Source organism: Platalea leucorodia (genome assembly GCF_965183815.1).
Source record: "Platalea leucorodia genome assembly, chromosome: 2".
In the NCBI taxonomy this organism is placed as follows: Eukaryota; Metazoa; Chordata; class Aves; order Pelecaniformes; family Threskiornithidae; genus Platalea; species Platalea leucorodia.
The window spans coordinates 125,059,465-125,082,047 of NC_138824.1; the positions used below are offsets into that span (position 1 = coordinate 125,059,465).

Sequence of the window (22,583 nt, forward strand, 5' to 3'; positions counted from 1 at the left end):
ACTCTGCTTCATCCTAGTACAGAAAAGATGAAGAGCGTTTCACGTGCACAGAAATAAGTAAAGATCCTAAGAGAAAGAATCTAAGTAAGAGTGCAGGGATCCTGAATATCCACCTCCAAAACAGAAAAATGCCAGGCTGTAAGGACTGTTGCTGTTTATCTTTACCAATGAGCCTATCATAAAAAATAAAGAGAGCACAATGGAATGACTAGCCATGGCGAGGGCCCAGCACCTAAACCCAGTCCCTCTGGGTGCAGAGCTACAGTGGCGTGTCCCATGCCAGAGCATACATGAGACACAAACCGGATAATGCTTGCTAGCTCTTCTGTAAAGTCTATAAACATCAATTTAGCCAGTATAATCAGCAGCAATGAATCTTCTTGCTGTTCAGCTGTGTGTACTTTGAGGGTGTCCTACCTATTTGCTGAAATGCTAAGTTCATACTAGACTACATGGGTTCCCATCCATTCTCCTGCATACCCAATGCAGTAGCACTTTTTAAAAAAAAGTCCCCAGAAAAGCCTGATGTATAGTCTGAATTTGGGGTTATATAATCAGATATTACAAAGAAACAACTTTCATTTCACCCACACATATATGTGATCACCATTATAGAAAAGGTATGGCCAGAGCACTTCTGGGTAAAGCAGTCAGAAACCTAGAATCAAGTTAACTCCAAATATCCAAATACCCACATGCTTTTACATTGTTCTGGCAATCGAGAAGTGACACAGCAAGGGTGTAAATTAGGGAAAAGTGATTGCTGTGCATCATAGATCTACACTAGCTGTTGTGGCTCACTATTTAATTATTTAAGATAAACATGCCATTGCCAATCAAACCCAAAGAGGCTACATGCATGTGGAATGAAAGACTCAAGGTTATTTATGACTCTCTGGACAAAAAAAGTCCCCCGCCTTGTTCAAAGGGAAGCAGCTGTCCTGCCCTGTATAGTTCTTTTCAATTAAGCCTCCCAGCAAGAAGGAGAGACTATTTAATCACAGAGCCCTTAACAGAGGCAAAATCTGCCTGGTGGAGTGAAATCAAATCTCGGGTCAGTTTTAAAAAGAATAGAAACTTTGGGTAGAAACATGCTAAATTACGGAGAACAGTCCTGTGACATCTTAAAGGGTGTACATGACACTAGTTTTTAGGACTCTAGCTTTCTGTAGGACTACATATGCTTTCCCTGTCGGAGAAAACGCACTGAAGTCAACAAAAGAGCACGTGGGTCCCGCCTGCAGAATTTGGCCCACAGAGTATTGGTCCAATTGGTTTTCAGGATTAAGTACAGACCTCACTGATGCTGACAAGAAAGGGCACGCAGTCCATCCTGCCTGAACCGAGCAGCCTATTTATCTTCTGTTTGACAACAAAAGCTCATTATGGGTGGAGTTTATGGGAAACCACCAATTTTCTGCTTCATTTCATTTTAAGAATTTCTTTGAATCTGAACTTTGGAGCAAGGATCTAGGGGACTGAATACTCAGCACATATGAAACTGTGAATAAATTCCAGATTTAAAGGATCCCTATGAGTTTCACAGCAGTCCAAGCTACATCCTGGCATTAGGACAAAGGAAACCAGGCACCCCAAAAGACAATTAAACTTGTTGAAGATACTTGTGAACAAGTAGTTCTGACTCCAATAAATGAAAGAGCGACACCTCCTCCACCAATAAATAGGAACTATGAATTTTTAAACAGTTATTCATACATTAAAAAAAAGAGCAGCAGCAGATACTGGAGATTCAGTCTTTTCCTCTAAGTGGCATGGGTGAAGAGCAAGTCCCTTGTATGGAGTTCAAGCATTCCTCTCTCCTGGGAGGACCCCCAATCTTTGGTGCAAGCACCCCCAAGGCGGGGGACTCTCCTCTTATTCAACCTTGCAGCAAAGAGCTTTAAAATCCCTTTCTGTCCCTGCACAGTAGCATAGAGCAACATTCTCTTAGTACAAGGTTCTCCCTCTTGAGGTGACAGTGTTACCTACTTCAACTGTTGTGTTCCTCAAAAGCTGTATAACACAGAAAAGAAGTGCAAAAAGGAGCTGAATATAAACGCTGTCGACCACAGAAAAGTGAGACCATCCGTGGCTTGCATTAGCCCTGGAGGTCTACTTGGTCAACGAGGAGATGGAAAACAAAAGTAATAACGAAAACCATATACTAGAATAAAGCTAATATTTGGACAGTCTTCCCTTGATGTTTATATCGTCCAAGGAAAGTCTCCAATGCAAGAATCTATAAAACTGTAAAGCCGGTATCACCTTCTGTTTTCTCTCTCCTTAGAAAAGCAGAAAATACGCACATATGAAATGAGTTTCTTAGAACATCACAATTCTCAAGATTAGTATTTCTTCAGAGAATGAAAAAGAAAGGATACATGTTCAAAAAAAGCAAGATTTCTGGATTGACAAATGACTGACTGTCTTTTATGTAAAAGATATGTTAAAATAGTGTTCACCAGCTGATTATTTTGTTAGTTTCACTTTCCCTTAGGCAATTGTATCTGTACACACTGCGTTCTAAAAGTACAATCTCTAGTGTGGATAATCTACCTGTTTGGTACCATCCTGTTTGTAAAACCACTTCTTAGCCTAAAAATATAAACTGTAAACTGTATAAGATGCAAAATGAACTGAGGTGTTTAAAAAAGCGTTAGGAAAAATAAAAGGCAACAAAGAAGTTAAATCAAGAAACACATTAAACTAGTAATTACCCTAAATGAATTACTGAACCTTACAAAGGATTAGCAGGGGAAGCGTGGAATGGGTATGCAGCCATTTAAACGATCAGGCGTTCTCAGTGAAGTGAGAACGCTCTCTACGAAAATATGTATGATTCAGCATTCAGTCAAAGGAAAAGGCAAAGACCATGGTCAGAAAACGTGGACCACTGAATCAGCACTCTGTTGCAGCAGCTAACTGGAATTAATTTGGGAAATGGCACCTATTTGGCTTAATGGGACAAAGCCCATCCTTTATGTAATAGGGTAATCTAGTTTTGTTACCTGCGTAATTAATATTGAGAGGACAGTCTCTTCCTTCCCTTACAAATGGGCATACACAGACTAAAGAAAAGCCAGACTTAGAAATCACTGCTGGAAGACCGTAACTTTTAAACTGCAAGTAGAAAGAAAAAGAATGTGGTAGTGGCCTCCACGTAAGTGCAAATGGCAGATAACAGGAGCCTGTAAGGAATGCCGGCACTTGATGATTCCCATGCTTGAAGTTCTCGTTTTATTACCCCAAGACGTGGCATAGGTAACTCTTTCCCTCTCTTCCCACTCCAAAATCACTTTTAAGTTTATTGATTTGCAGTGACACAGATTTCCTCATTCTCAGAGAAAGCACAGTTTGTAATTGATGTGACCATCTCTCATTTCTTCCAGTCTTCACAGTTAGGAGAAATGAGATATAACAAATACCTCCTCCACAACCTTCATCCACTTGATTTTGCACATTTTCATTCAGGAGTGATATGTTATTGACCAAAGGAATGAAGGCCAGCTGAGATGTACCTGAATTAGAAAAGCAAACATAAATTCCCATGCTCTTGTAGGTTTGCAGTCTTACGAATTTGGATCTAGACTTGCTGCCTGGGCCATCTGTTGCAAGATAAGAATACAGAAAGGACGCCCCAGGCCATAAGGCTTGGGTGTCGATCAGCTTCCTCTGGGCTATTTGGATCTAGATGTTGACATATCCCCAGTGAGATTTTTTTCGGCAGTTCTGTGGTGACAATTAAAATTTAGTGGGACTGACCCAAAATTCAGAACCAACAGCAATATGGTGTGAAGATGATAAAGGCAACACTCACCTTGGAAAACTTCTGAACTGAAACTCAAACTTGCAGACGTTGTTTTCATTTGAAAAAGCAGGGATCAAGTGGATAAATAAAGATGCAACGGGAATATGTTAATCGTGGTGGATGGAGGTATTTTTAATCCAATTCCTGGCAAAATCCACTGGCCACATTTAGCATAACTGTACAGAGAATAATATTTCTTCTACCCCATGTTAGTGCAGAGGATAATTTTAGGAAATCTTAAAACTTTAAAGAAACAGAACTTGGAAAGAGTGAAAGACCACTTACGGCATCTTTCTCCAAGGCTAGGAATGGAAGAGGAAAGTCTGACATATACTTTTACCAATGAAATAACAGGACATCTTAGAACAGAGCTAATAGATAACCTTAATTATCTTGATTAATTGTTCTTCGGATATGAAAGAGTAGCAGGGAACAATCTCTAACTTTTTGTAGAGCCTAATACTGTTTTACCTTTTCTTAAAAAACATTACTTTCCTACATCTGGCTACGTAGAGAATTTAAAAAGCCTGAAAAAAATACTTGTAAAGACAATAAAGAAGCCAATAATGCAAAAAAGCACACTAGAACTGTAATAATGATTGTTAAATGCTTCAAATAGCTGCAGCAGTTGATTGGGTTGTGAATGATACATGTGAAAAATAATTTTTCTATGATCATAGGCAGATGCAAAAGTTAAATGATTATACTATGTATATATATTGATATAGAATTGCTATATATATTGTGTACTGTATGTTCTAGCTTTCAGAAATACTGTATTGTAGTGTACTGTACTTAACTAAGCAGATCTAAATAGCAACTTGTCATTTTCCACAAAGTCACTAGTACTGTTAACAAAAACCAAAAAGTCTATTTTCTCCAGTAAAAGAAATACATACTGTTACAGTCACAGACATTTTGACTATAGAGAGACAATGTACATTTAACCAAAGAAAAACCCCAAACCAAAATACAAACCTCACCCCAAAATCAACCAGCCAAAATTGTTGCATTTATCATCTTATTCAAAAGGGGAAGGGAAATGCCACCAATCTAAGAAGAGGAATAACATTTACTCAACTTCATATGAGTGAAAACCAAAGAAAAAAAATCCCCCCCCCCAAATCTCCAGTTACCCTTTCTGGGACAAGGAGAATCCCTCAATCGGGCAAAAGATTTAAAAGAATAAAATGCTACTTTTAGGGCCAACATGATACCAAAATAGGCAGCTGTAGCTAAAGGTACTTATTCATCCCATTAACTAAATGAGTGCAAAATGAGTTCTAGAAATCCTGCAGTTCTCATGGATTACATACTGAATACTCTCACTGACCAATTTATTCTCCTCCTGACAATCTATCGGTCTTCTAGACACACTAACCATGTTCCTGAAAAGATTTTGGCAAAGACCAAGGGAGAGAAAGTTAACTGTTAATTGTTAGTGACTGCATATTTGGAATGGATTACTCGGATTACTTGTAAAGATATTCATAGTCAACATGTTTCAGAGTACATGAGGTGGGGAAAGAGCTGTTTGATACGGTGCTTTGGATACTAGAGACTCCAGACCTGGCGTATTTTAGAGCCTATCAATACACTGCATTGCTAACTGTTTAAAGACTTGATGATTTTTTACTGTTTGTTTTTTTTTTTAAGGGGAGCAAACAGGCAAGTTGGATTATTTTGCTTAGATTTTATTCCTTTGTCAGGTGAACATGCTGAAATTCAATGGAGATGAGTGACTGAACTCAACAGTATCGTTCCAGAGCTGTCACTCCCCATGGATGCCCATCTCTGCTAGTGAAGCCTGCTGCCCTGGACTGTTTGATTTATTTTGTGGCTGAAAGACCACACAAGGCTGTGAGAGGCACACTTCAGCCTTCCCTTCAGAATGGGTACTCACAAAAATACACTGGACCAAATTTGGGTGTCAGGTTTTGAATGAGGGCAACCATCTTATTTGGGCAAACATCCAGTTAAGAGCATTTGGCCAACAGAATGTGTTTTATGAATGTATGTGTGAATACTGTGTAAGTAGCGTACTTATTTTTCATTAGATTCATATAGATTCATGCCAATGCTCCACAGTCAATGTTGTAACCGTTGTTTCACCTAAACCCTTTCCTGAACCATGCATGTCCACACACTCAATTAGCAACCTGTCTGTAAAGCCAGAAAGAGATAGCTAGCTAGCTACCTACACATGCACACATACACACGCGTACTCACGCGTACGTTTGCATGCACACACACACACACAGAGGCCGTATAATTTGGCTTTATTCAAAGATCCCATAGGTACCAACAGAGTAGGTGACAAATGAAACTAAAGGACTTCATGGGAAAGGTGAGAGGAAGAAAGTCGTGATGTATTTCAGGGCAGCTGGGTGAACGTAATGCTGCTTCCTGAATGTGAAGGTCCTCTCTAGTCTAAGAGTATATATGCAATATGGGGGTTGAACTTTTAGGGGACTTTATAAGGTTCAACAATGAACATGGCAACATCCAGGTGGCAAAAAGAAAAGGAGCAAAGTGAAATAGAAAGGGTGCCTAGTTAAATGTATAGATCGCAGAAAGATACCTGTGCCTTTTGTAGGAACAGGACACTGCAGAATCGGAGAGCTGAACACAACAATAAGTATCTAACCAAGCTCTGCACTTTCCTCAAGTGTCATAGGACTATGAACTTGGCAAAAAATCACCAACAAGTCAAGTGTATGAAGTGTGCACGCTGTGGAAGTCTGCAGTTCTGCCTGGAAAATACCTAAAGCAAGAAATGCTTTGCTCCACTGGTACCAGATTTTCCAGCAGGATAAGTCCCGGTGGGGACCTTATGAAAGCATATGGGCTACTGTAACACCTAAGCACTACCTGACATAGAGCATCCACGAGGGATGCTTGGGGTGAGGCTGCATGACCGTGCATGACATTTCACAGCACAAAGAGGGCTCAAGTGCTAATAAAGTTTGCATGAGGAGTGGAAACAAGAGTGTCCCTATGGGCTGCACTGGAGAGAAGTTCTCACACATGATGGGGTACCGGTGGTTCTTTTGTTTGTATAATGATATTGCTGCAGCAAAGGGATATTGTTAGAATACATTTTTCTTAAAAGAAATCACAGCTAAAACAATCAAAGGGCCTACATTTACTTCCAGTGACACTCATGCAATCCCAAAAGTGCCAATACAGGCTGCACTGATAGAAATTAAGAACAGAATTTGTCACTGGGAAGTAGCTTTTCACTAGATTTCTCTCTCATGAATTCCACTGGCATTGGCGAGGCTGCAGTCAGTAGTCAAATCACACAGCCTTACCCCTGTATTATTCATTTGGTTTAGGAAGAGGATTTGCCCTCCAGTGTTTAAGAGGGAGCTGATGCCAACCCAATCAAAAGGAGGAGATCACTTTGGAAGAGGACCAAACCTGGAGCTGTAACTGAAGGTAAGAAACAGCTGAGAAGCACCATCCAACATGAAGAGACCACTACGCCTCACTAATACTTCTTTACCTCTTCCCTACCCTCTCAGACAGGAAAACACAATATAACACATTTCGTATGAAGGGAATGTTTTAAATGAAGCTTTGCTACAGAGACAAAACATAAGTATGCTCCATACTGCTCTGATGTGTTTCTGTTTTAAGGCAGCAATTGTATATGAGGCTGTAGCGTATTCAAGGCTGTAGTGTATTTGCTTCCCGAAGAAATATCTTACTGCTCTTTGCTTTTTGAAAAATAGTTGAGGACAAATGCATAAATTGCGGGGTTAAAATACAGTGAACAGAGTGTTTGGAAGTCCTTCTTGGCCTGCTTACCTCAATGTTACACTCCTTTTCCTAGGGGAAACATTAAGAGTAAGTTTCCTTGGGCATATGCAGTTGTGCACAAAAATCTCAGTTCGCTGACTGCGGGGAAAGGAAGTCAGTTAGTGAAGGAGACTTAGTTCTGGTGGTAGAAACTGTGATCGTGTATAACATGAAGAATCATGTTACAGTAGCAGAGTTCTGCACATCTTGAGTTGGCCTCCTATTATTTTAAAAGCTTTTAATGAACAATTTTGGGGGAAACTGGCATTTAAAAACCATGACTAATTCTTCTCCTGATGTGACTTTGCGAGAATTATGTTTAGAATATGTTTGACTCCTTGTATTTTAAAATAAACCCAGAAACTCTTCAGTTGAGTTACCAATTGCAACGTGAACAGTGATGTAAAGCACATTGTGGGTCCAATTTACTTTTTTACCTTATTCACAGTAGATCAGTCAACTCTGCTTCTCCTACACTTGGACTCTCTCATAACGCCTGGGGATCAAGCACTACTGCAGAGGATAAAATGCAAAAAGAAGCCAGCGCCATTGCTAAATATGTAATGAAAAAAAATCTATTAATATTTAACTTTGTATTTTTTTCACTAAAAACATAATTTTTATACCAAAATTATCTAACAGTATCCTAGTAATTATAAACATTAATTCAGAGTGGTATTTGTCCAGATACTGGGAGACATACACAGGGAAACAATTCTTTCGTTCACCAAAATTTTGCATTTGTATAACTCTCCTGTTTTCATCTTAGTTACTCCTGATCTATAGCGGAAGGGGATCAGAAATAGAACTTTGAATGCATAGCATTTTCTCTGTTCCTAGAGGCACTAATCTAGTTGATTAGTTATCAGCACTGGGAATAATTAGATGGATATACACTATTACCTAACACATCTTGTTTCTCATTTACATATTTTCTTAGAAAAACGAAACAAAGATTCCCCCTTGTGCTTCACAACAATAGGTCTAAGAGAGGAAAGCATTCTTATTTTTCAGACAGGCTGTCTCTCTGTCAGTGTCTCCCTTGTGGACCAAATCTCTCTGTTCTACGCTAAAGAAAACAACCTGCCTTTTTCTTTTGTCTGAGTTAGTTTGAAGGATATGCACATACCTAAAATTCTCTCCAAATTTCCCAGCTTAGTCATCTGTCAGAATCTGGGGACTCCTTTGCTCCTGCTGAAATGAACTGGATCACTGAGTGGCTTTAAAGGAAGTTAGCTGAGACCTTATTACTTCTAGCAGGATAAATAAGAAGGTTAACGGCAGCAAGAACACTGATTTGGCATGGCCAGCAGAAGCCCCTGATGGACAGGAATCAGGCCACCTTCATACACTTGGCTGTCTTACTGGACATGCTGCAGAAACTTGGTACTTCCAGCATCTGTCCCTCCGCAAGGCCTTCCTACCTGATTTTCGTTTCTGTCAGCGGGACACTCAAGCGCTGGGAAAGGTTTTCATTGCATTTACAAACTCAAGACTCCAGATTTAACGTCTTATCTGTAGTTACTCTCATAAGCCTTTCTTCAGCAGAGTTGTGATCACTTAGGGGCCAGATCCTACTGAGTGACAAGCCTGCTGGGAGCCGAGGAGGCTCGAAACCTCTCAGGGCCAAGTTCTCATCACATTACACCTCCTTCATGAATTTTCACAGCCAGCATAAAAACAAATCAGGGAATGTGAAAAGCAGCTATTTTGCTTTAGGCTGATCAGATGCTGCTTCAGTTAGGCTACCTGCTGATTCATTTCTATCAGGTTTATTTCAATAGCTCAGAGAAGCTGGATGCTGAATTGAAAGGGTTGGATTACCAAGGTCTAGTTTTCCTTGACAGAACAGCCACCAGGTGCTAATTTGATATTATATTTCTTCTTGAGTGGCAAGTCATCTTCAGCAGCAAGAGTTGGAGCATTTCCTTAGCATAAGACCGTCAGAAGGGTCACAGATCTACAGTCCTAGGCATACTAAAGGTCTGGTTATGTTTGAAATCGTTTGGGTGCTTCTGATTTTGGATTGGACTCAGGATTCCTGCAAATAGTATGTTTTGTACCTTCTTCCTATGGGATTTGTTTTCATTACTACATGAGGCAGGACATGCTAGCATAATACTCGCTAAAGGCAAGAGATTTGTTCCTCCACCATGTGAACAATCCAGCGTTAATCGAGTAGCTCAAGGCTGACTGAAATCAATCAGTTCGGGGTTGGTAAGAAGTGAGGGGGCTGATGGTATGTGGGTTATTACTCAGCTCTCCTTTGGATGAAAAAGAAATTGAAAGAAGAAAAATGGGTGCCACTTGGCCTCTTTGATCTTAGAGCAAAGGGAAATCTCGTTCTTTTAGAAAGTCAATTCAATGCCACACTTCCCTACTAGCTTACTGTGAATTTGAGCTGGTTTTGAAGGTAACTAAGAGCATGGGGCAGAAGCGGGCCTAGTGGAAGCATGGCAGTCGCTGAGAAAGCGTCCCCAGAGCAGCTCCTGCAGAATACCTATACCTATTTCCCTTATGAGAGCCTATTAATAGGGGTTTGGTGAGAGGAGGGACCAGATTGAAATACCATATTACAGTTTCTAGACTGGTGTACGCTACTGGTGTGTTCCCATTATTTAAGAGTTGTATTTGCTAGTCCTCTGCAAGAGACCACTGTAGGAGAACCTCACCAATGCACGCACCCCAGACACGCACACGCGCACACTCGGTAGCTGTTCTCTCCTCCCTGACCTGCAGGCACCGGCGTTGCGGTCCTGCATTCCTTGTGGATTCAGATTTCCCAGAGAGAGGCAGACTTCAGCGGAATGGGCAAGAGAAGTTAAATTTTAGTTCTCTGATTTATGATTTCACGGAATGCAAGAACAAGGGTGTTTCAATGAACAGCAACAAAATTAACCTGAAAAGGAATAATTTTAACAAGGTGGTAATTAACCTGAGGAACTCACTTCCACAGGATAGCACTGGGGCCACCTAGTAATTAATAAGCTAGATGTTTAAAGGATAATGAGAATTATCTGCCACAATATATAATTTTTATATGGGATAAAAAGTTAAGGCCATAAATTATTATGTCTTTAGGTTATAAGCAGATAAGCTAATGAGGATTATAATAAATCTTCTCTCTTAGGCTTATTACTTTGTAATTATCCAACATGGTCTTTCATCTTCATCCAAATCATTTGTAACTGGCCACGTGTCAGAGACAGAATACTGGGCGAGGTGGACCGCAGGGCAGATCTGCTCTGGCCAATCCTACATTTTCAATTGACTTCATCAGCCTCAGCAGCGGTACGAGAAGGCACTTACCTCTCATTTACTCTAAGGCTTCCTTTATTGCACTTTTGCCTTGCAGAGAGGCCTTGATTTGTATGCTTGAATTTATGTCCTATTTATGCCCTTTTCCATTGCCAAAGCAATATAAAGAGAGCTTTAGGGAAAGCGAGAATCAGGCTCAAGGAATGCAGGATATTGCATGCTTCATCAGAGGGACGGTGCTACACTCTCCTCTTTCTCATCGAGATCATTTTATCAGGTGTTTTGAAGGAAGCCTTTCAAGCATACTGAGATGGATGAGCTCCAACACTCAACAGCAGTTTGTAGATCATTGCGACTCCTGGTTTACCACACATATTCTTTCTGCTAAGGAATATTGTAGCTATACATGAAGATACCTGTGACATTCAGAAATTGTAGTTGTTTCCAAGTAGTAAATAAATATTTCAATGGATGGGAGGAAGCATTATTAAAAAGAATTTAACATTTTAAAAGATAAAGGGGTCTATGTTTGAGCTCCTAAGTTCACAGAAGGGCACTTAAATAAGTGACCTGATGAGCGCTTTCAGCTACATTTGCAGTCATGCTGCAAGTTGCTCCATGTTTTACAAATTCAAGTCACTAATTTTTAAGCCTGGAAGTTCAACGCAATCAGTTTGTATTTCAGGCTGCCATCTGTGAAGACCTTGGCCTAAACTCTTTGACAAGTGATTTAGAATTCAATCTAGTATGCCTTAGCGTTACTTTAACAAGTTTGATTCTTTTTTTAATTGGCACCCTTCATTCATTCACAACTGATCTTTAATTCACTTCAAATTTATTAGGCCCCATAATAAATATGCATTTCAAAGATGATGCTTCTTTGATTTAGGGAAGGTTGATGATTGAGGAATTAAAATTTAGATAGGATTTTTCTCTCTAAACACCACAGTATTCAGATTATGGTGGATGTAAACCCTGATTCTTATTTCCTCTGTACTGGCATATCTCTTCTGGTATCAGAACCACATTCCAGAATATTCTACATCTTGACTATAGTTCACCAGATTTAACAATGGCAGATTAAACAGCTTTTCCCCAGACCTCAGATGACAAATGAGCAGCTACAGATTTTTAAGCTGGGTAAAATTCTTCATTAATTCCTCATATGGGAGAACTCTTCAATACTAACGATCTCAGAAAAAACTCCTTTCCTCAGAGAAAGGCCTTCAATCCTTTTGTATAGGTTCACCTTCCCCATTTTCCTCCACACCCTTGTCTCTAGAACCTTTATTTTCTGTACAGATTCAGTGTGTCCTTACATGGCAGATATTAATTCTCCCTCTCTGTGTCTGAGGCTTTGTCTTTTCACTTCTCCGTTTACAAGCCAGCATTGCTTCTACCAGTGTGGTGATGAGAACAATATTTGTTAACTAGCTTGTGCTCCTTCTCCAGCCCCCCTGAACAAATCGGTAACAAAAAAAGACGTTACCATATATGAGGGACTCATTTGCTCTGGCACTCGCCTCAAAGTCTCTTTATGCTGCCTACTGCAGCTGAGAATCAGGGCTTCAGCGTTTAGGATCTGCTGAACAATACCTTGCAGGGTACAGAAAGATTCTGAGACTGAACCACCTGTCAGTTTTTTTCCCCAAAATAAATCAGTAATGGAACGGGCGTAGAACACAGCAATGAGGTTACCTGTGCTGAATCACAGACATCCGATACAGAAGCCGCAGGTGTAAAGAACACACAAAATTGTATGTGGAGATCTATCAAGTCAACAGTTAGAAAGTTGTCCAGCATAAAAGAATGTCTCATGTGAAATGCTCAGTGTTCACAAGCAAAGTTTTGTAAACTTAAGAAAGCTTCATTTAAATATAGACACAAGTAAAAGCTAGACTAGCAATTTTTCTTTTTTTTTCTTTTTGCATATTTTTGTTAGGTGCTTCTTCTCTGCCTAAAATATAAAGTCCAGAGTGCAGCTGGTGCAAATCCTAGCTATGGATTTCAAGCAAGACAAAGATAGTGTCAGACACTGATCCAACTGAACTAAGGACCCACGTACTTTGGGAGTTGGCTTTGGGGGAAAAATTCTCACACAGATACACAGAAGACGACTAGGGAGAACACCAGCCCAAACACAATAAAACAAATTACAAAACACCAACATATATATGCAGATCAGGAATCAATCTTTCACACTGATCCTACATTCCTTGCATAGCTTTGCATATGCAGAGAATGCGGGATGTGGCCCTTCAGTTAGATGTTTTTGCAAATGAAGAAGGGAAGATTATTTGCAATGGTAACATTTTAAGTTATTTTGGCATCAGCACAAATTACCAGGGGCAGGATCAGATTCCCACACAAATATGGAAGCTCTCTAGCGAGCAAGGCAGGGATGAGAGAACAATACAGCAGATTAATTCTTGTCCAGTGACCAAAAAGAAGGGAAATCCTAGTTATTACACACTTCCAAAACTTTCATTACTTTTTCAAATAAGAAGAAAGAAAAGACTACAAACTCTATCATCCTCAAAACCAAGGAAACATTGCTAGAAAAATCTCTTTCTCGAAAGGAACCGCCCTTCAGCAGAAATAAATTCTGAGATGGAACCGAAAAAAGAAACAATAGGACCTTGGTAAGAGCCAAAAAAGAGAACCACGTAATTCAAAAACAAAGTAGCAGTTCAAATGATACTGCAGGATGCACAAACTCTAGCAGATAATCTCACAGATGACTTCACAGAGCCCCTCATCGACCCAGGTAATTCTTGATTCCATTAGAAAAGAGAGAGAGAGAGAGAGAGAATAATACTAGAAAAGAAAATTAAGAAACATCCTTCCTCTTTTTTAAAATAAAAATCAAGATCATCTCCCCTCCCCCCCTCTATCTGGAAGCAGGTTAGCTAACCTTAACAGTCTCAATTTAAAATAAAATATATATTTATATATATATTCATATATATAATAAAAGAGAAGATATTAGTGGCAGTGTACGCAAAACAAAAAAGAAAACAAAGAAAAATTACTTTTAACAATCTCACTTTTTTTGTTTTTTTTTACACAAATACTGTTGTAAATATATTAAAAAAATCAGCATTCTATCTGGTAAACGTCACTTTTGCCCCTCTATAAAATTTTGAATTAAAAAAGTCCCAAGAACTCTTTTTTTTTTTAATTATTATTCCCCTCCCCACCCACCCTCTATTCCTCTTTCTTCCACAAGAATAAATCCTGATGCAACTTTTTTTTTTTTTTTTTGCAAAGATTGTGGGAACTAACCCTTCTCTTGTACCTAGATCCATAGGTTGCAACCTCTGATATCTTTGATTTTCCTCTGTGTTTCTCTTTGCCTTCTGTGAAAGTCCCTCTTGATTGTGCTGAGGCCCTGGGCTCAGCGAAGACACTGAATAAATTACAAAAAAGCCACCGTTGCTCGTTGTCTGAATCTTCTTGGTTTCTGCTGTAAGGTGGTGGTGGTGGTATGGGAAAAGCAGCGGGGAGGGTGCGCCAGAGAGCGTGGGATGGAGCAGAATCCAGGTGAGGAACCTCTGATTCTTTTTCCTCACCCTGCAGGGACTCCACGCGACCCAAGCCACACTGCCTCGCGCTCCCCTCAGCCCTTTCGTGTGTTTGTGGATGCGTGTGTGTGTGAGAAAGCAGACACGTGGTGGAAACCAGCAGGGCCTTGTTTCCTCTGGTTGCTGCTCAACCAGAAGCAAAATATTCCACAGTTCTAACTGGATACTGTGAAGTCCAAAAGCGGTCAGCATTGTGAATTATGTCCATTGAAACACTGCGAGCGGTGTACTTATAACGACAGTAGGCCTTGTAGATTTGTAATATATTTTGTTTTGTTTCTTTTTTTTTTTTTGTAGTGCTCTTCACAAGTGAGAAAAAAGAATTTTTTTTTGTTTTTTATTTTTTCTGTCTGTTTTTTGATTTTTTTTGTGGTTTTTTTTGTTTGTTTGTTTTTTGTAGTAAAGAAGGGTTGTATTTAGAGGCCAGTAGCTAGAGATCCAACCAGTGGAGCTCATGAAGCACTACCTGGCCTTAAGGCCACCATCCAAGGGAGGTTGGGAAAATTATTATTCACCCAGCCTCCGGAAATGTAATGTACCAGCAGGCAAAAAACAGTTCTTCATGTAGTACAAAAACAACAAAACGAAACGAACCCAAAAAAAGGAGGAAAATAAAGGTAAAAATGAAACAAAAATCATTTCTTAAATTCTAGTGCCATAGCTTTTTTTGTTGTTTCTATTTTTTTGTTCATAACAAAGAGAGAGAGAGAGATTCTACTTATCCGTCTGACACATGCATCCTCATGTGGTCGTTGAAATGCTCGATTTGGTCAAACTTAGCCGGACAGACAGAGCAGACGTACGTGGTCCCCTCCGTGCAGGCCACCACCCCGGCAGGGACAGCCCTGGCGCCGGTGCCGGTGGCTCCAGGCGTGCCGTTGGTGGCACTGTGCAGAGCCACATGCCTCTCCAGCAGGGTCTTGTGGGAGAACTTCTTCTTGCAGATGTAGCACTCGTAGGACTTCTCCCCGCGGTGGAGGCGCATGTGCACATTAAGGGAGCTCTTCTGGGTGAAGCGCTTGTTGCAGATACTGCACTGGTACGCCCTCACGCCAGTGTGCGTCACCATGTGTTTGATTAGGTAATCCTTTAAAGAGAAGGAGCGCCAACAGATGCTGCATTGGTGGGGTTTCTCACCTGCCCATTACCAATGAGAGAGAGAGAGAGAAAGAAAAACAGACAAAAAAAGATAATAAAATTAAACCAGCTCGGTTGGTACAACTTGTTGCAAGAAACTAATGGCAAGTCTCATGGGGGTCTTTGGAGAGGTGCTCTGGCTAAGAAGGAGTAGTTCTGTTAATACGCGTGTTTTGATGCACAACATTTTTTGCAACCAGAGGTTTCAAAACGCTTTACAAAGGGGGCTGTAGGTATTCCCAATCCACAGACAGTAAAAAGGAGCTCAGGTGATTTCTTCAAGTTCACATAGTATGCACTGACAAAGACAGGACTGGACTTAAAAGGTCCTGGCGTCCACCCCCAGTTTCCATGGCACAGCCTCTCCTGCCTACGCTCCTGCCTTGCTCCTCACGCTCATTCCTAGACAGGTCTTAGTCCGGGTACTTTACCTCTCAGTGCCTCCATCTCCCTACCTGTACGCAATAAAAGCATGGACGAAGCTAGTGATTACTACAGAGCTGACCTGTAACACGCTTGTTTTTGTCAAATTCCTTTACATTTCTCAGAAGAGAAATGCTAGAGACGGCCAAAGGAATCCAACGCTTTATGAGAGGTTTACATTTGTTGCCCCTTTTTCTGGTCAAATCTCATAGCTGAAGCATGGGTAAGAGCAACTGAAAAGGGAATCTCAGTACGTAGACTTGCCTAGGCCAGCAGTACCATGCAAAGGGCAACCTAACGGATACACTTCCAGTGTAACAGACATGACATTTAAATGATTTGACTGCCAATTAAATAAAACACCTTATCAGGTGAACCAGAGATATAAAATACTTATGTCATCTACCACACTGCCTTGTGCGCCCAGGGCTGTTGTAAAACCGATTCTGGCAACTCGTACAAGTGAATTCTGATCATATCCAGACAAACCAGTGACTACAAGGATGAACTGAAAAAAATATTTAGCTGAGCACATACAATTGGTTTGTCCAGACAACTCTTAATTCCTCCTCCTGCTCAGAGTTCTTCGGGAGGCAATGCCACGGCCTCATGTTTCGTGGTATCAGGCCACATTTTCATGATATGTTGCTGTACTGATAATGTAGACAATACCCAACACCCTGAATGCCTCACCAAAAGCTGCTTTTTAATTTGTTTTCTGAATCACTTGTGGTATATTTCAGGTGTGTTAATCCATCATCCCCAAAGCTGTCAGGGAGAGAGATGGTACCATAGCTCTGTAACAATCAAAACGATCCTCTGTTTCGCTCACTGAAAAATGATTTTCCTTTGGTCATTCCGCAATTTCCCCTCTAGCAGAGATCCGTTTTTTTTTTCCCCAGACATCCTGCTTCCTCCTTTTTACAATCTGTCTGGCACTGTTTTAAATCCTGAAGAGTCAATCTTCAGGGACCAGCACACGCCTGTGGTAATATATCATTTACTCTTTGTATAGTGAGATTACAATATGCTACTTATATTCAATTTTAAGAGGGGATAATTAATATGGATTGGATGGGAAGGACCTACTTTTTTATCTCCCCTGAGTCTCTGTTTCTTTTTATTTCAGTCTGCACATATGACGGTGACATCTGTGAATGAATCCACATGCTGCTCTTCCTTGCACCAACGATGAGTTTGTCCCTACTTGGTGAAAGACACTTCGTCAAAACACATTAAGTCCTTACTTTCCTGCTGGCTTTGCCGAACACAGTAGCGTCTTGAGTGTAGACAGGCCAATATGCTTGACACGTATTAGGTGGAAAATGATAGCGTGTCAGTTATAATAATGTCTGATTAACTTACAAGAGACTGATTGTATTTACAATGCTCATTTTTGCCTTAGGCAATATATGTCCCAGAGTTTGTAATAAGTCGGTCTCCTCTGCTCCAGACCCTGTTAAGACTATGCTATAAAAACACCCTAATTTTTGCCTGCACATGTTTCTAAGATACACTGGGTTCTGGCTTTCTAATCTTAGCTTCAAAACCTTCCTGGGATTTCTTCTCTTCTAAGAATCTCAAAACTTTTTAGGTTTTCTTTTTTGTATGCAAATGTATGTGCTCCCTAAGTGGGCACTGTAGATTCTTCATTCCCACGATTCTTCATTTTGAAGTCAGAGAAAACTTTGCTCAGTGAATTAAATGTGCACTTTCCTCCTTTTGGTTCTTTATTTCATATTTGGCTGGTTTTAGACAGCAATGTGGAGCACTTATCGAATATCAATCACAGCATGATATGTAGGAGAAGGCAATGATGGCTTATAAGATGCACAGACACTGCATGCATTCTAGCACTGTATTTCCACAACATTGCACGTCTTGGGGAACAACACTGGGGGACACATGAAAGCCGGTCTGTAGGGAACACAGAAAAATATCCATCTCTAGTATGTTTGTGTCCATGTGAAAGAAGAAAGGGAGGCAGGTTTCCACTGCATGGAAAGCTACATCGAAGTGTAGTTTTCAGAAGCATAAAAACAGAGAGAGATTGGGAGGCCTTTAGGTTGTTGAATTCTGGTTTATGATTAGACTCCTCCATGGCTTCTCTTGTGAGCCCTCCAGACAGCAAGACTAATTCAAAGATTTGCTTCTCCCAAATCTTACCCTTTTTCCACGGATCTTTTCCAGAGCCACTTTGCCAGGCTTCTTTTAAGAGGGCTGAGGAAAGTCACCCTAACAGCGGGAACAGCTGTCTCCTCTCAGTTTTCCTAATGATCCTGTCCAGCACTAGACAAAGTAGCAGACATGTCTTCTCTGAGGCTGTACATATAAAAGCTATTTTCAGAAGGGTTTTCTGAAGCCCTGACCTCTGTTGGTTAAGGTGCAATTGTTCTCCCAGACACTCCAGGAGCCAGTTTGTTCCTAAATGAACTTTGAAATAATTTATCTACCCAGATCTCTCCTTGCCACCACAGTTCATTATTTTGGGCGTTCACAGACCCACACAAATAAAATATTAACTCATGATTGGAGATGCCTATCAATTTCCTTGGTTGACTTTATGTGTAGTAGCTAAGAATATTTTAGGTCAGGTTTTCTGATATTATTCTTTATCTGACTCCAAATACCAAATGCAGTGCACAGTTGCGGGTGGGAGAAATAAAGCACCTAATCTCAGCGAAGTGATCTGTGAAAAAGCCTTTCTAGCTTTTAGAACAAGGATGCAGGCAGATATATTTGACTGTGTTCTGAAGGGGATATTTTTCTGAATAACACAACACTATCAACATAGTATTTTAGCTACTCATCCACAACAGAAAGATGGAGAACATTAGCAGACACAAAGGGTAATCTTGGGATTCAGGATTCCTGATCCTCGCAATCATACATTTTGTACCAGTCCTGAGAAGTTGACCTTTTTGTATATGTACACGTCTGCCTTAGATGTCTAGAGGAATTTTTCATTTAAGTGATAATTATAGGTAAACAGAAGTTAAACGTTTACATACGCACATGGAAGTGAAATCTGTTGGATACAATAGGGAGGCAGGACTTGCATTCCTCCCATACCTTGGGCAATTTCTCCAGGTTCTACTCCATGTATCGCAAACCCAGCATTTATTTTAAGATCTGACGTTAACAAAACCACTGCTTGGTGAGAGAAATATTTACTCTTTCTCTAAACTAGAATTTCTTTCCAACGTCAGAATGAGCCAAGGGCTAAAGCAAGCACAATTTAGTCCTGAACCCAGGATAGCTTCTCCATGTAAGACACATATATCTCCTTGCTTTGAAGTCTCATAACTTGACAAAGCCAGAAAAGGCAGTATTGGCTCAGTAGTAAATATGGTTACCTGTATGTCTCAAAAGACCATACACTAAAGCAGTTGCATTTTTAAACAAAAAGGGTGTTGGTGTTGTGTTCTAGATATATTATTTTAAATTTTTCTCATTGAGCCCTATGTTTCTGTACTCACAGCCAGTGAAACATCTGACTTACAAAGAGACAGGGGATTACAGCAATCAGCTTCAGTGAAGTACAGAAAAACTTCCTGAAAAAACTCCAAATTTACTTTCTTATAGGAATATGTGAGATTTAGAAAATATGTGGCAGTGCGTGTAACACCCAAGCCTGGACCTACTGCTGCAGCTCCACCAGGAATGACCTTGCCCTAAACTCATGCCAGTCATCGTTACTTGAGCTTAAACCCCCGTAGCTGTAAAACTTAGAGGGGGATGCCCTTTCTTAGTAGATACAGTTTTTCTTTAATGACTTATTACAGTTTCCTCATGCCATTTCTACTTAATGTTGCCTGGTCAGCTTGCGGGAGACAACACATGCTTACCATTTCCTTGGATGGCTGCAGGACACATTTTACTCCAAGTAAAATGAGCTTGTTTCTGCACCACGCACAGTTAGGCCCCTATAAGGGACCTATACATTTCTGCAGGGGCTCAACTTCAATGCAGTAAGCTCGGAAAGTGTTCAGTGATACCAGCTCCCTGGATAACCTCTCCCTCCTGTTTGTGCTGGGGGCTGGCAGGTTGGGAAACAGAATCTAAGTCCATGTTTGTCAAGGACTTTCTCTGGCTTTGTGTATAAGCCAAAGGGACGTACTCTTACCTGTGTGTACAAACATGTGCTTGACGTAGTTCTGTTTGGCGGTGAAAGTCTTGTTACAGAGAGTGCACTCGTAAGGCTTTTTTTCGCCTTGCCCACCTGCTGTGCTGTGGCCCGCAGATGGGGCCAAGGGCTGTGGGGCTGGCAGCTGGGCAGTAAAGGTTGACAGGCCAGGCTGGGACACTGTCACAAACTGTGTCTGTTGGCCAGCTAAAGGCTGGGGCAGGCTGAAGAGAAAAGGCTTAGGGCCACTGCCAGCAGACTGTGTGGTGAAAAGGGCAGGCAGGTAGGTGTTGCCAGCTGTGCCAATGACCTGAGTGTTGCTGGTCAGAGTCAGTGGCATCCTCAGATTGCTGGTGAGGGTTTCTGTCTGGCGTAAGTAGATCTGTGTGGTTGGCAATGGTTGGGCAACAGTTGTGTTGACAGAAGGCTGCAAAGCCCCCTTTTCGGTGCCGTTATTGACTGTGAGCACTTTGCTGTCCATTTCAACGTCATTGCTTCTCTCTGGCGAGGAAGAGTTGGCATCTACATGCTGCTGCTGCTGCTGCGGCTGAGTGCCATCAGCAGGGACGTCATTTTGATCTGCTTGAGAAGGTTCTTGCTGCCCATCTCGGCCCAGACCAGCCATAAACTGCTGCTCCATGGAATCAGGCTCAGTGCCAATGGAGGAACTGACTCCCGAGTCAAAACTCTCCCCTTTGGGCTCACTCTCAGTGCCTTCTGCTTGATCAGTGTCCTCAGTGCATTCCTCTGACTCATTGCGCTCAAGGATCTGCACCCTCTGTTGGCCATAGTAGTCATAGTCATCCTCCATCTCCTGCTTAATATGGATGTTGCCCATCAGGGTTTGAATTCGGACAGGGCGTGGTTGCTTGCGGCAGTGTGTGGTCTCTGGAGTGGTGGAGAGGTACCGCTCCATCTGTTGCGACCGTTCGTGGATCCGGGTAATCCAGCTGGGGTCTTCCATGTGATGGTCCCTGGGGAGCCCCAGGGCTGTTTCATGGTGGCTGACCACAGCTCCACTGTAAAAGGAGCGCTCCCCACTGCCATTTTGCATGGAACAGGCATAGAGGGCCGAATAGATCCTGTCCACACTGTGCTGCGAATGGCTCTGCAGGTAGCCAGACTCTGTGTCGGTGCTCTGCCCCGAGGTGCCTGATTCGGGTGTTCCCCTGGGTGTCTCCTGGCCAGAATCCTGAATCACCGGGTAGACCTCTCCCACATTTTGTGAGACAATCCTTGTGCACTCATCAATCACAGTCTTGATCTGCAGGATGCTGGCAGCTGTGAGGATTTGGAGGGCCTCCGACTGTGAGACCCGCAGCACCCCGCTGTACATGAAGTCAATGAGCTTTTGCACAGACTGGACTGACACCACTGAGGGGATCTCGATGTCGCTGTAGCCCAGCAGCAGCTTGTCCTGGAAGAAGGGGCTGCCAGCCGCCAGCACACAACGGTGGGCGCGTAGCATGCTCCCGTGGATGCGGACCGTCACGTCACAGAAGTGGCCACGGTTGCGCTGCTCGTTGAGGGTCTCGAGCACAGAATTGCTGAAGTTGTGAAGGTTGATGCTATGAATGCGCTCTGTCATCCCCTTGCAACTGATGTTACCTGTAGCAAAGCAGGTGACAAAAAAAAAAAAAGAAAAGAAAAGAACAGATTGAGTCTTGTCTTCTGCAGAGCCACAGTCAGGGCACTGGCGAAGGTGACTGCCCACTGGGTAAACAAAACAGATTATACTGTAAAAACCACATACAAAGGCACCGATAAGAAGACATCATCTCTGTAAGGCTAGAAGTAAACTCTGCTACTCATTTGCAGAAGCTCAAGTCCTGAATTTTGGGACAAAAGCAGACAAAGACAGGTGTAGCTGGGCCTAAATTCCAACCACATTCCTGCGCCTTGGACTTCCTTTCCGTTTATCTGGCTTTAAAAAGCCTAGAGCCAGCCAATTGTGAACACTGAGCACATGGATTAAAGCTGGATTTTAGGCTGTTCTGATGTGGACCCATGCCAGAAAAGATCAGATTCTTACTTTAATGACCCTTTACACCAAGCTGTTAACACAAAGAATCTATATGAAAATGTGATTTCTATCTAGATTGGTATTTTAAGGAATTTGGATCCTGTGTTTTACACTACAGTTACTTGTATCAAAAAAACTGGCAGTCACTTTGCAAAATCCAAATCTGGTTCAAGATTTAGGCTGTAAATGTTCCTAAAATCCCCCACACAGTTTTGTCTGGGTTTGTGGTTTAGAACATTTGCTACCCAATAGTGACAAACAGTCCTCTGTAAGAACCTAAAGCAAAAAGTTAACATGAGCTGTCCCCTTCATTTTTAGCATATCCCAAGTTCTGACTGGCACCAGAATGCCATCATATAAAAACAAATGTTCTCCTGCTGTTATTTACTTGACAGAAACTGGAAAATTACAGACATTTAC

General features: G+C 41.5%; 1 protein-coding gene across 1 annotated transcript; it reads right to left on the reverse strand.

Moving 5' to 3' along the window:
• Window positions 1-14,087: 14,087 nt before the first annotated feature.
• ZBTB20 (zinc finger and BTB domain containing 20) lies at window positions 14,088-21,743 on the reverse strand. The gene is made up of 2 exons (XM_082303721.1): window positions 20,141-21,743; window positions 14,088-15,591 (listed from the first exon to the last, which is right to left on the reverse strand). Exons 1-2 carry the CDS (start codon window positions 21,726-21,728, stop codon window positions 15,173-15,175), a joined length of 2,007 nt encoding a protein of 668 aa, XP_082159847.1. The 5' UTR covers window positions 21,729-21,743; the 3' UTR covers window positions 14,088-15,172.
• Between the last annotated feature and the right edge of the window lie 840 nt (window positions 21,744-22,583).

Excerpts from the sequence above, each read along its gene's own strand:
- ZBTB20 (XM_082303721.1), bottom strand. The coding sequence starts at position 21,728 with ATGACAGAGCGCATTCATAGCATCAACCTTCACAACTTCAGCAATTCT. Across the intron at positions 15,592-20,140 it reads GCACATGTTTGTACACACAG|GTGAGAAACCCCACCAATGC; the intron begins GTAAGAGTACGT and ends GGTAATGGGCAG.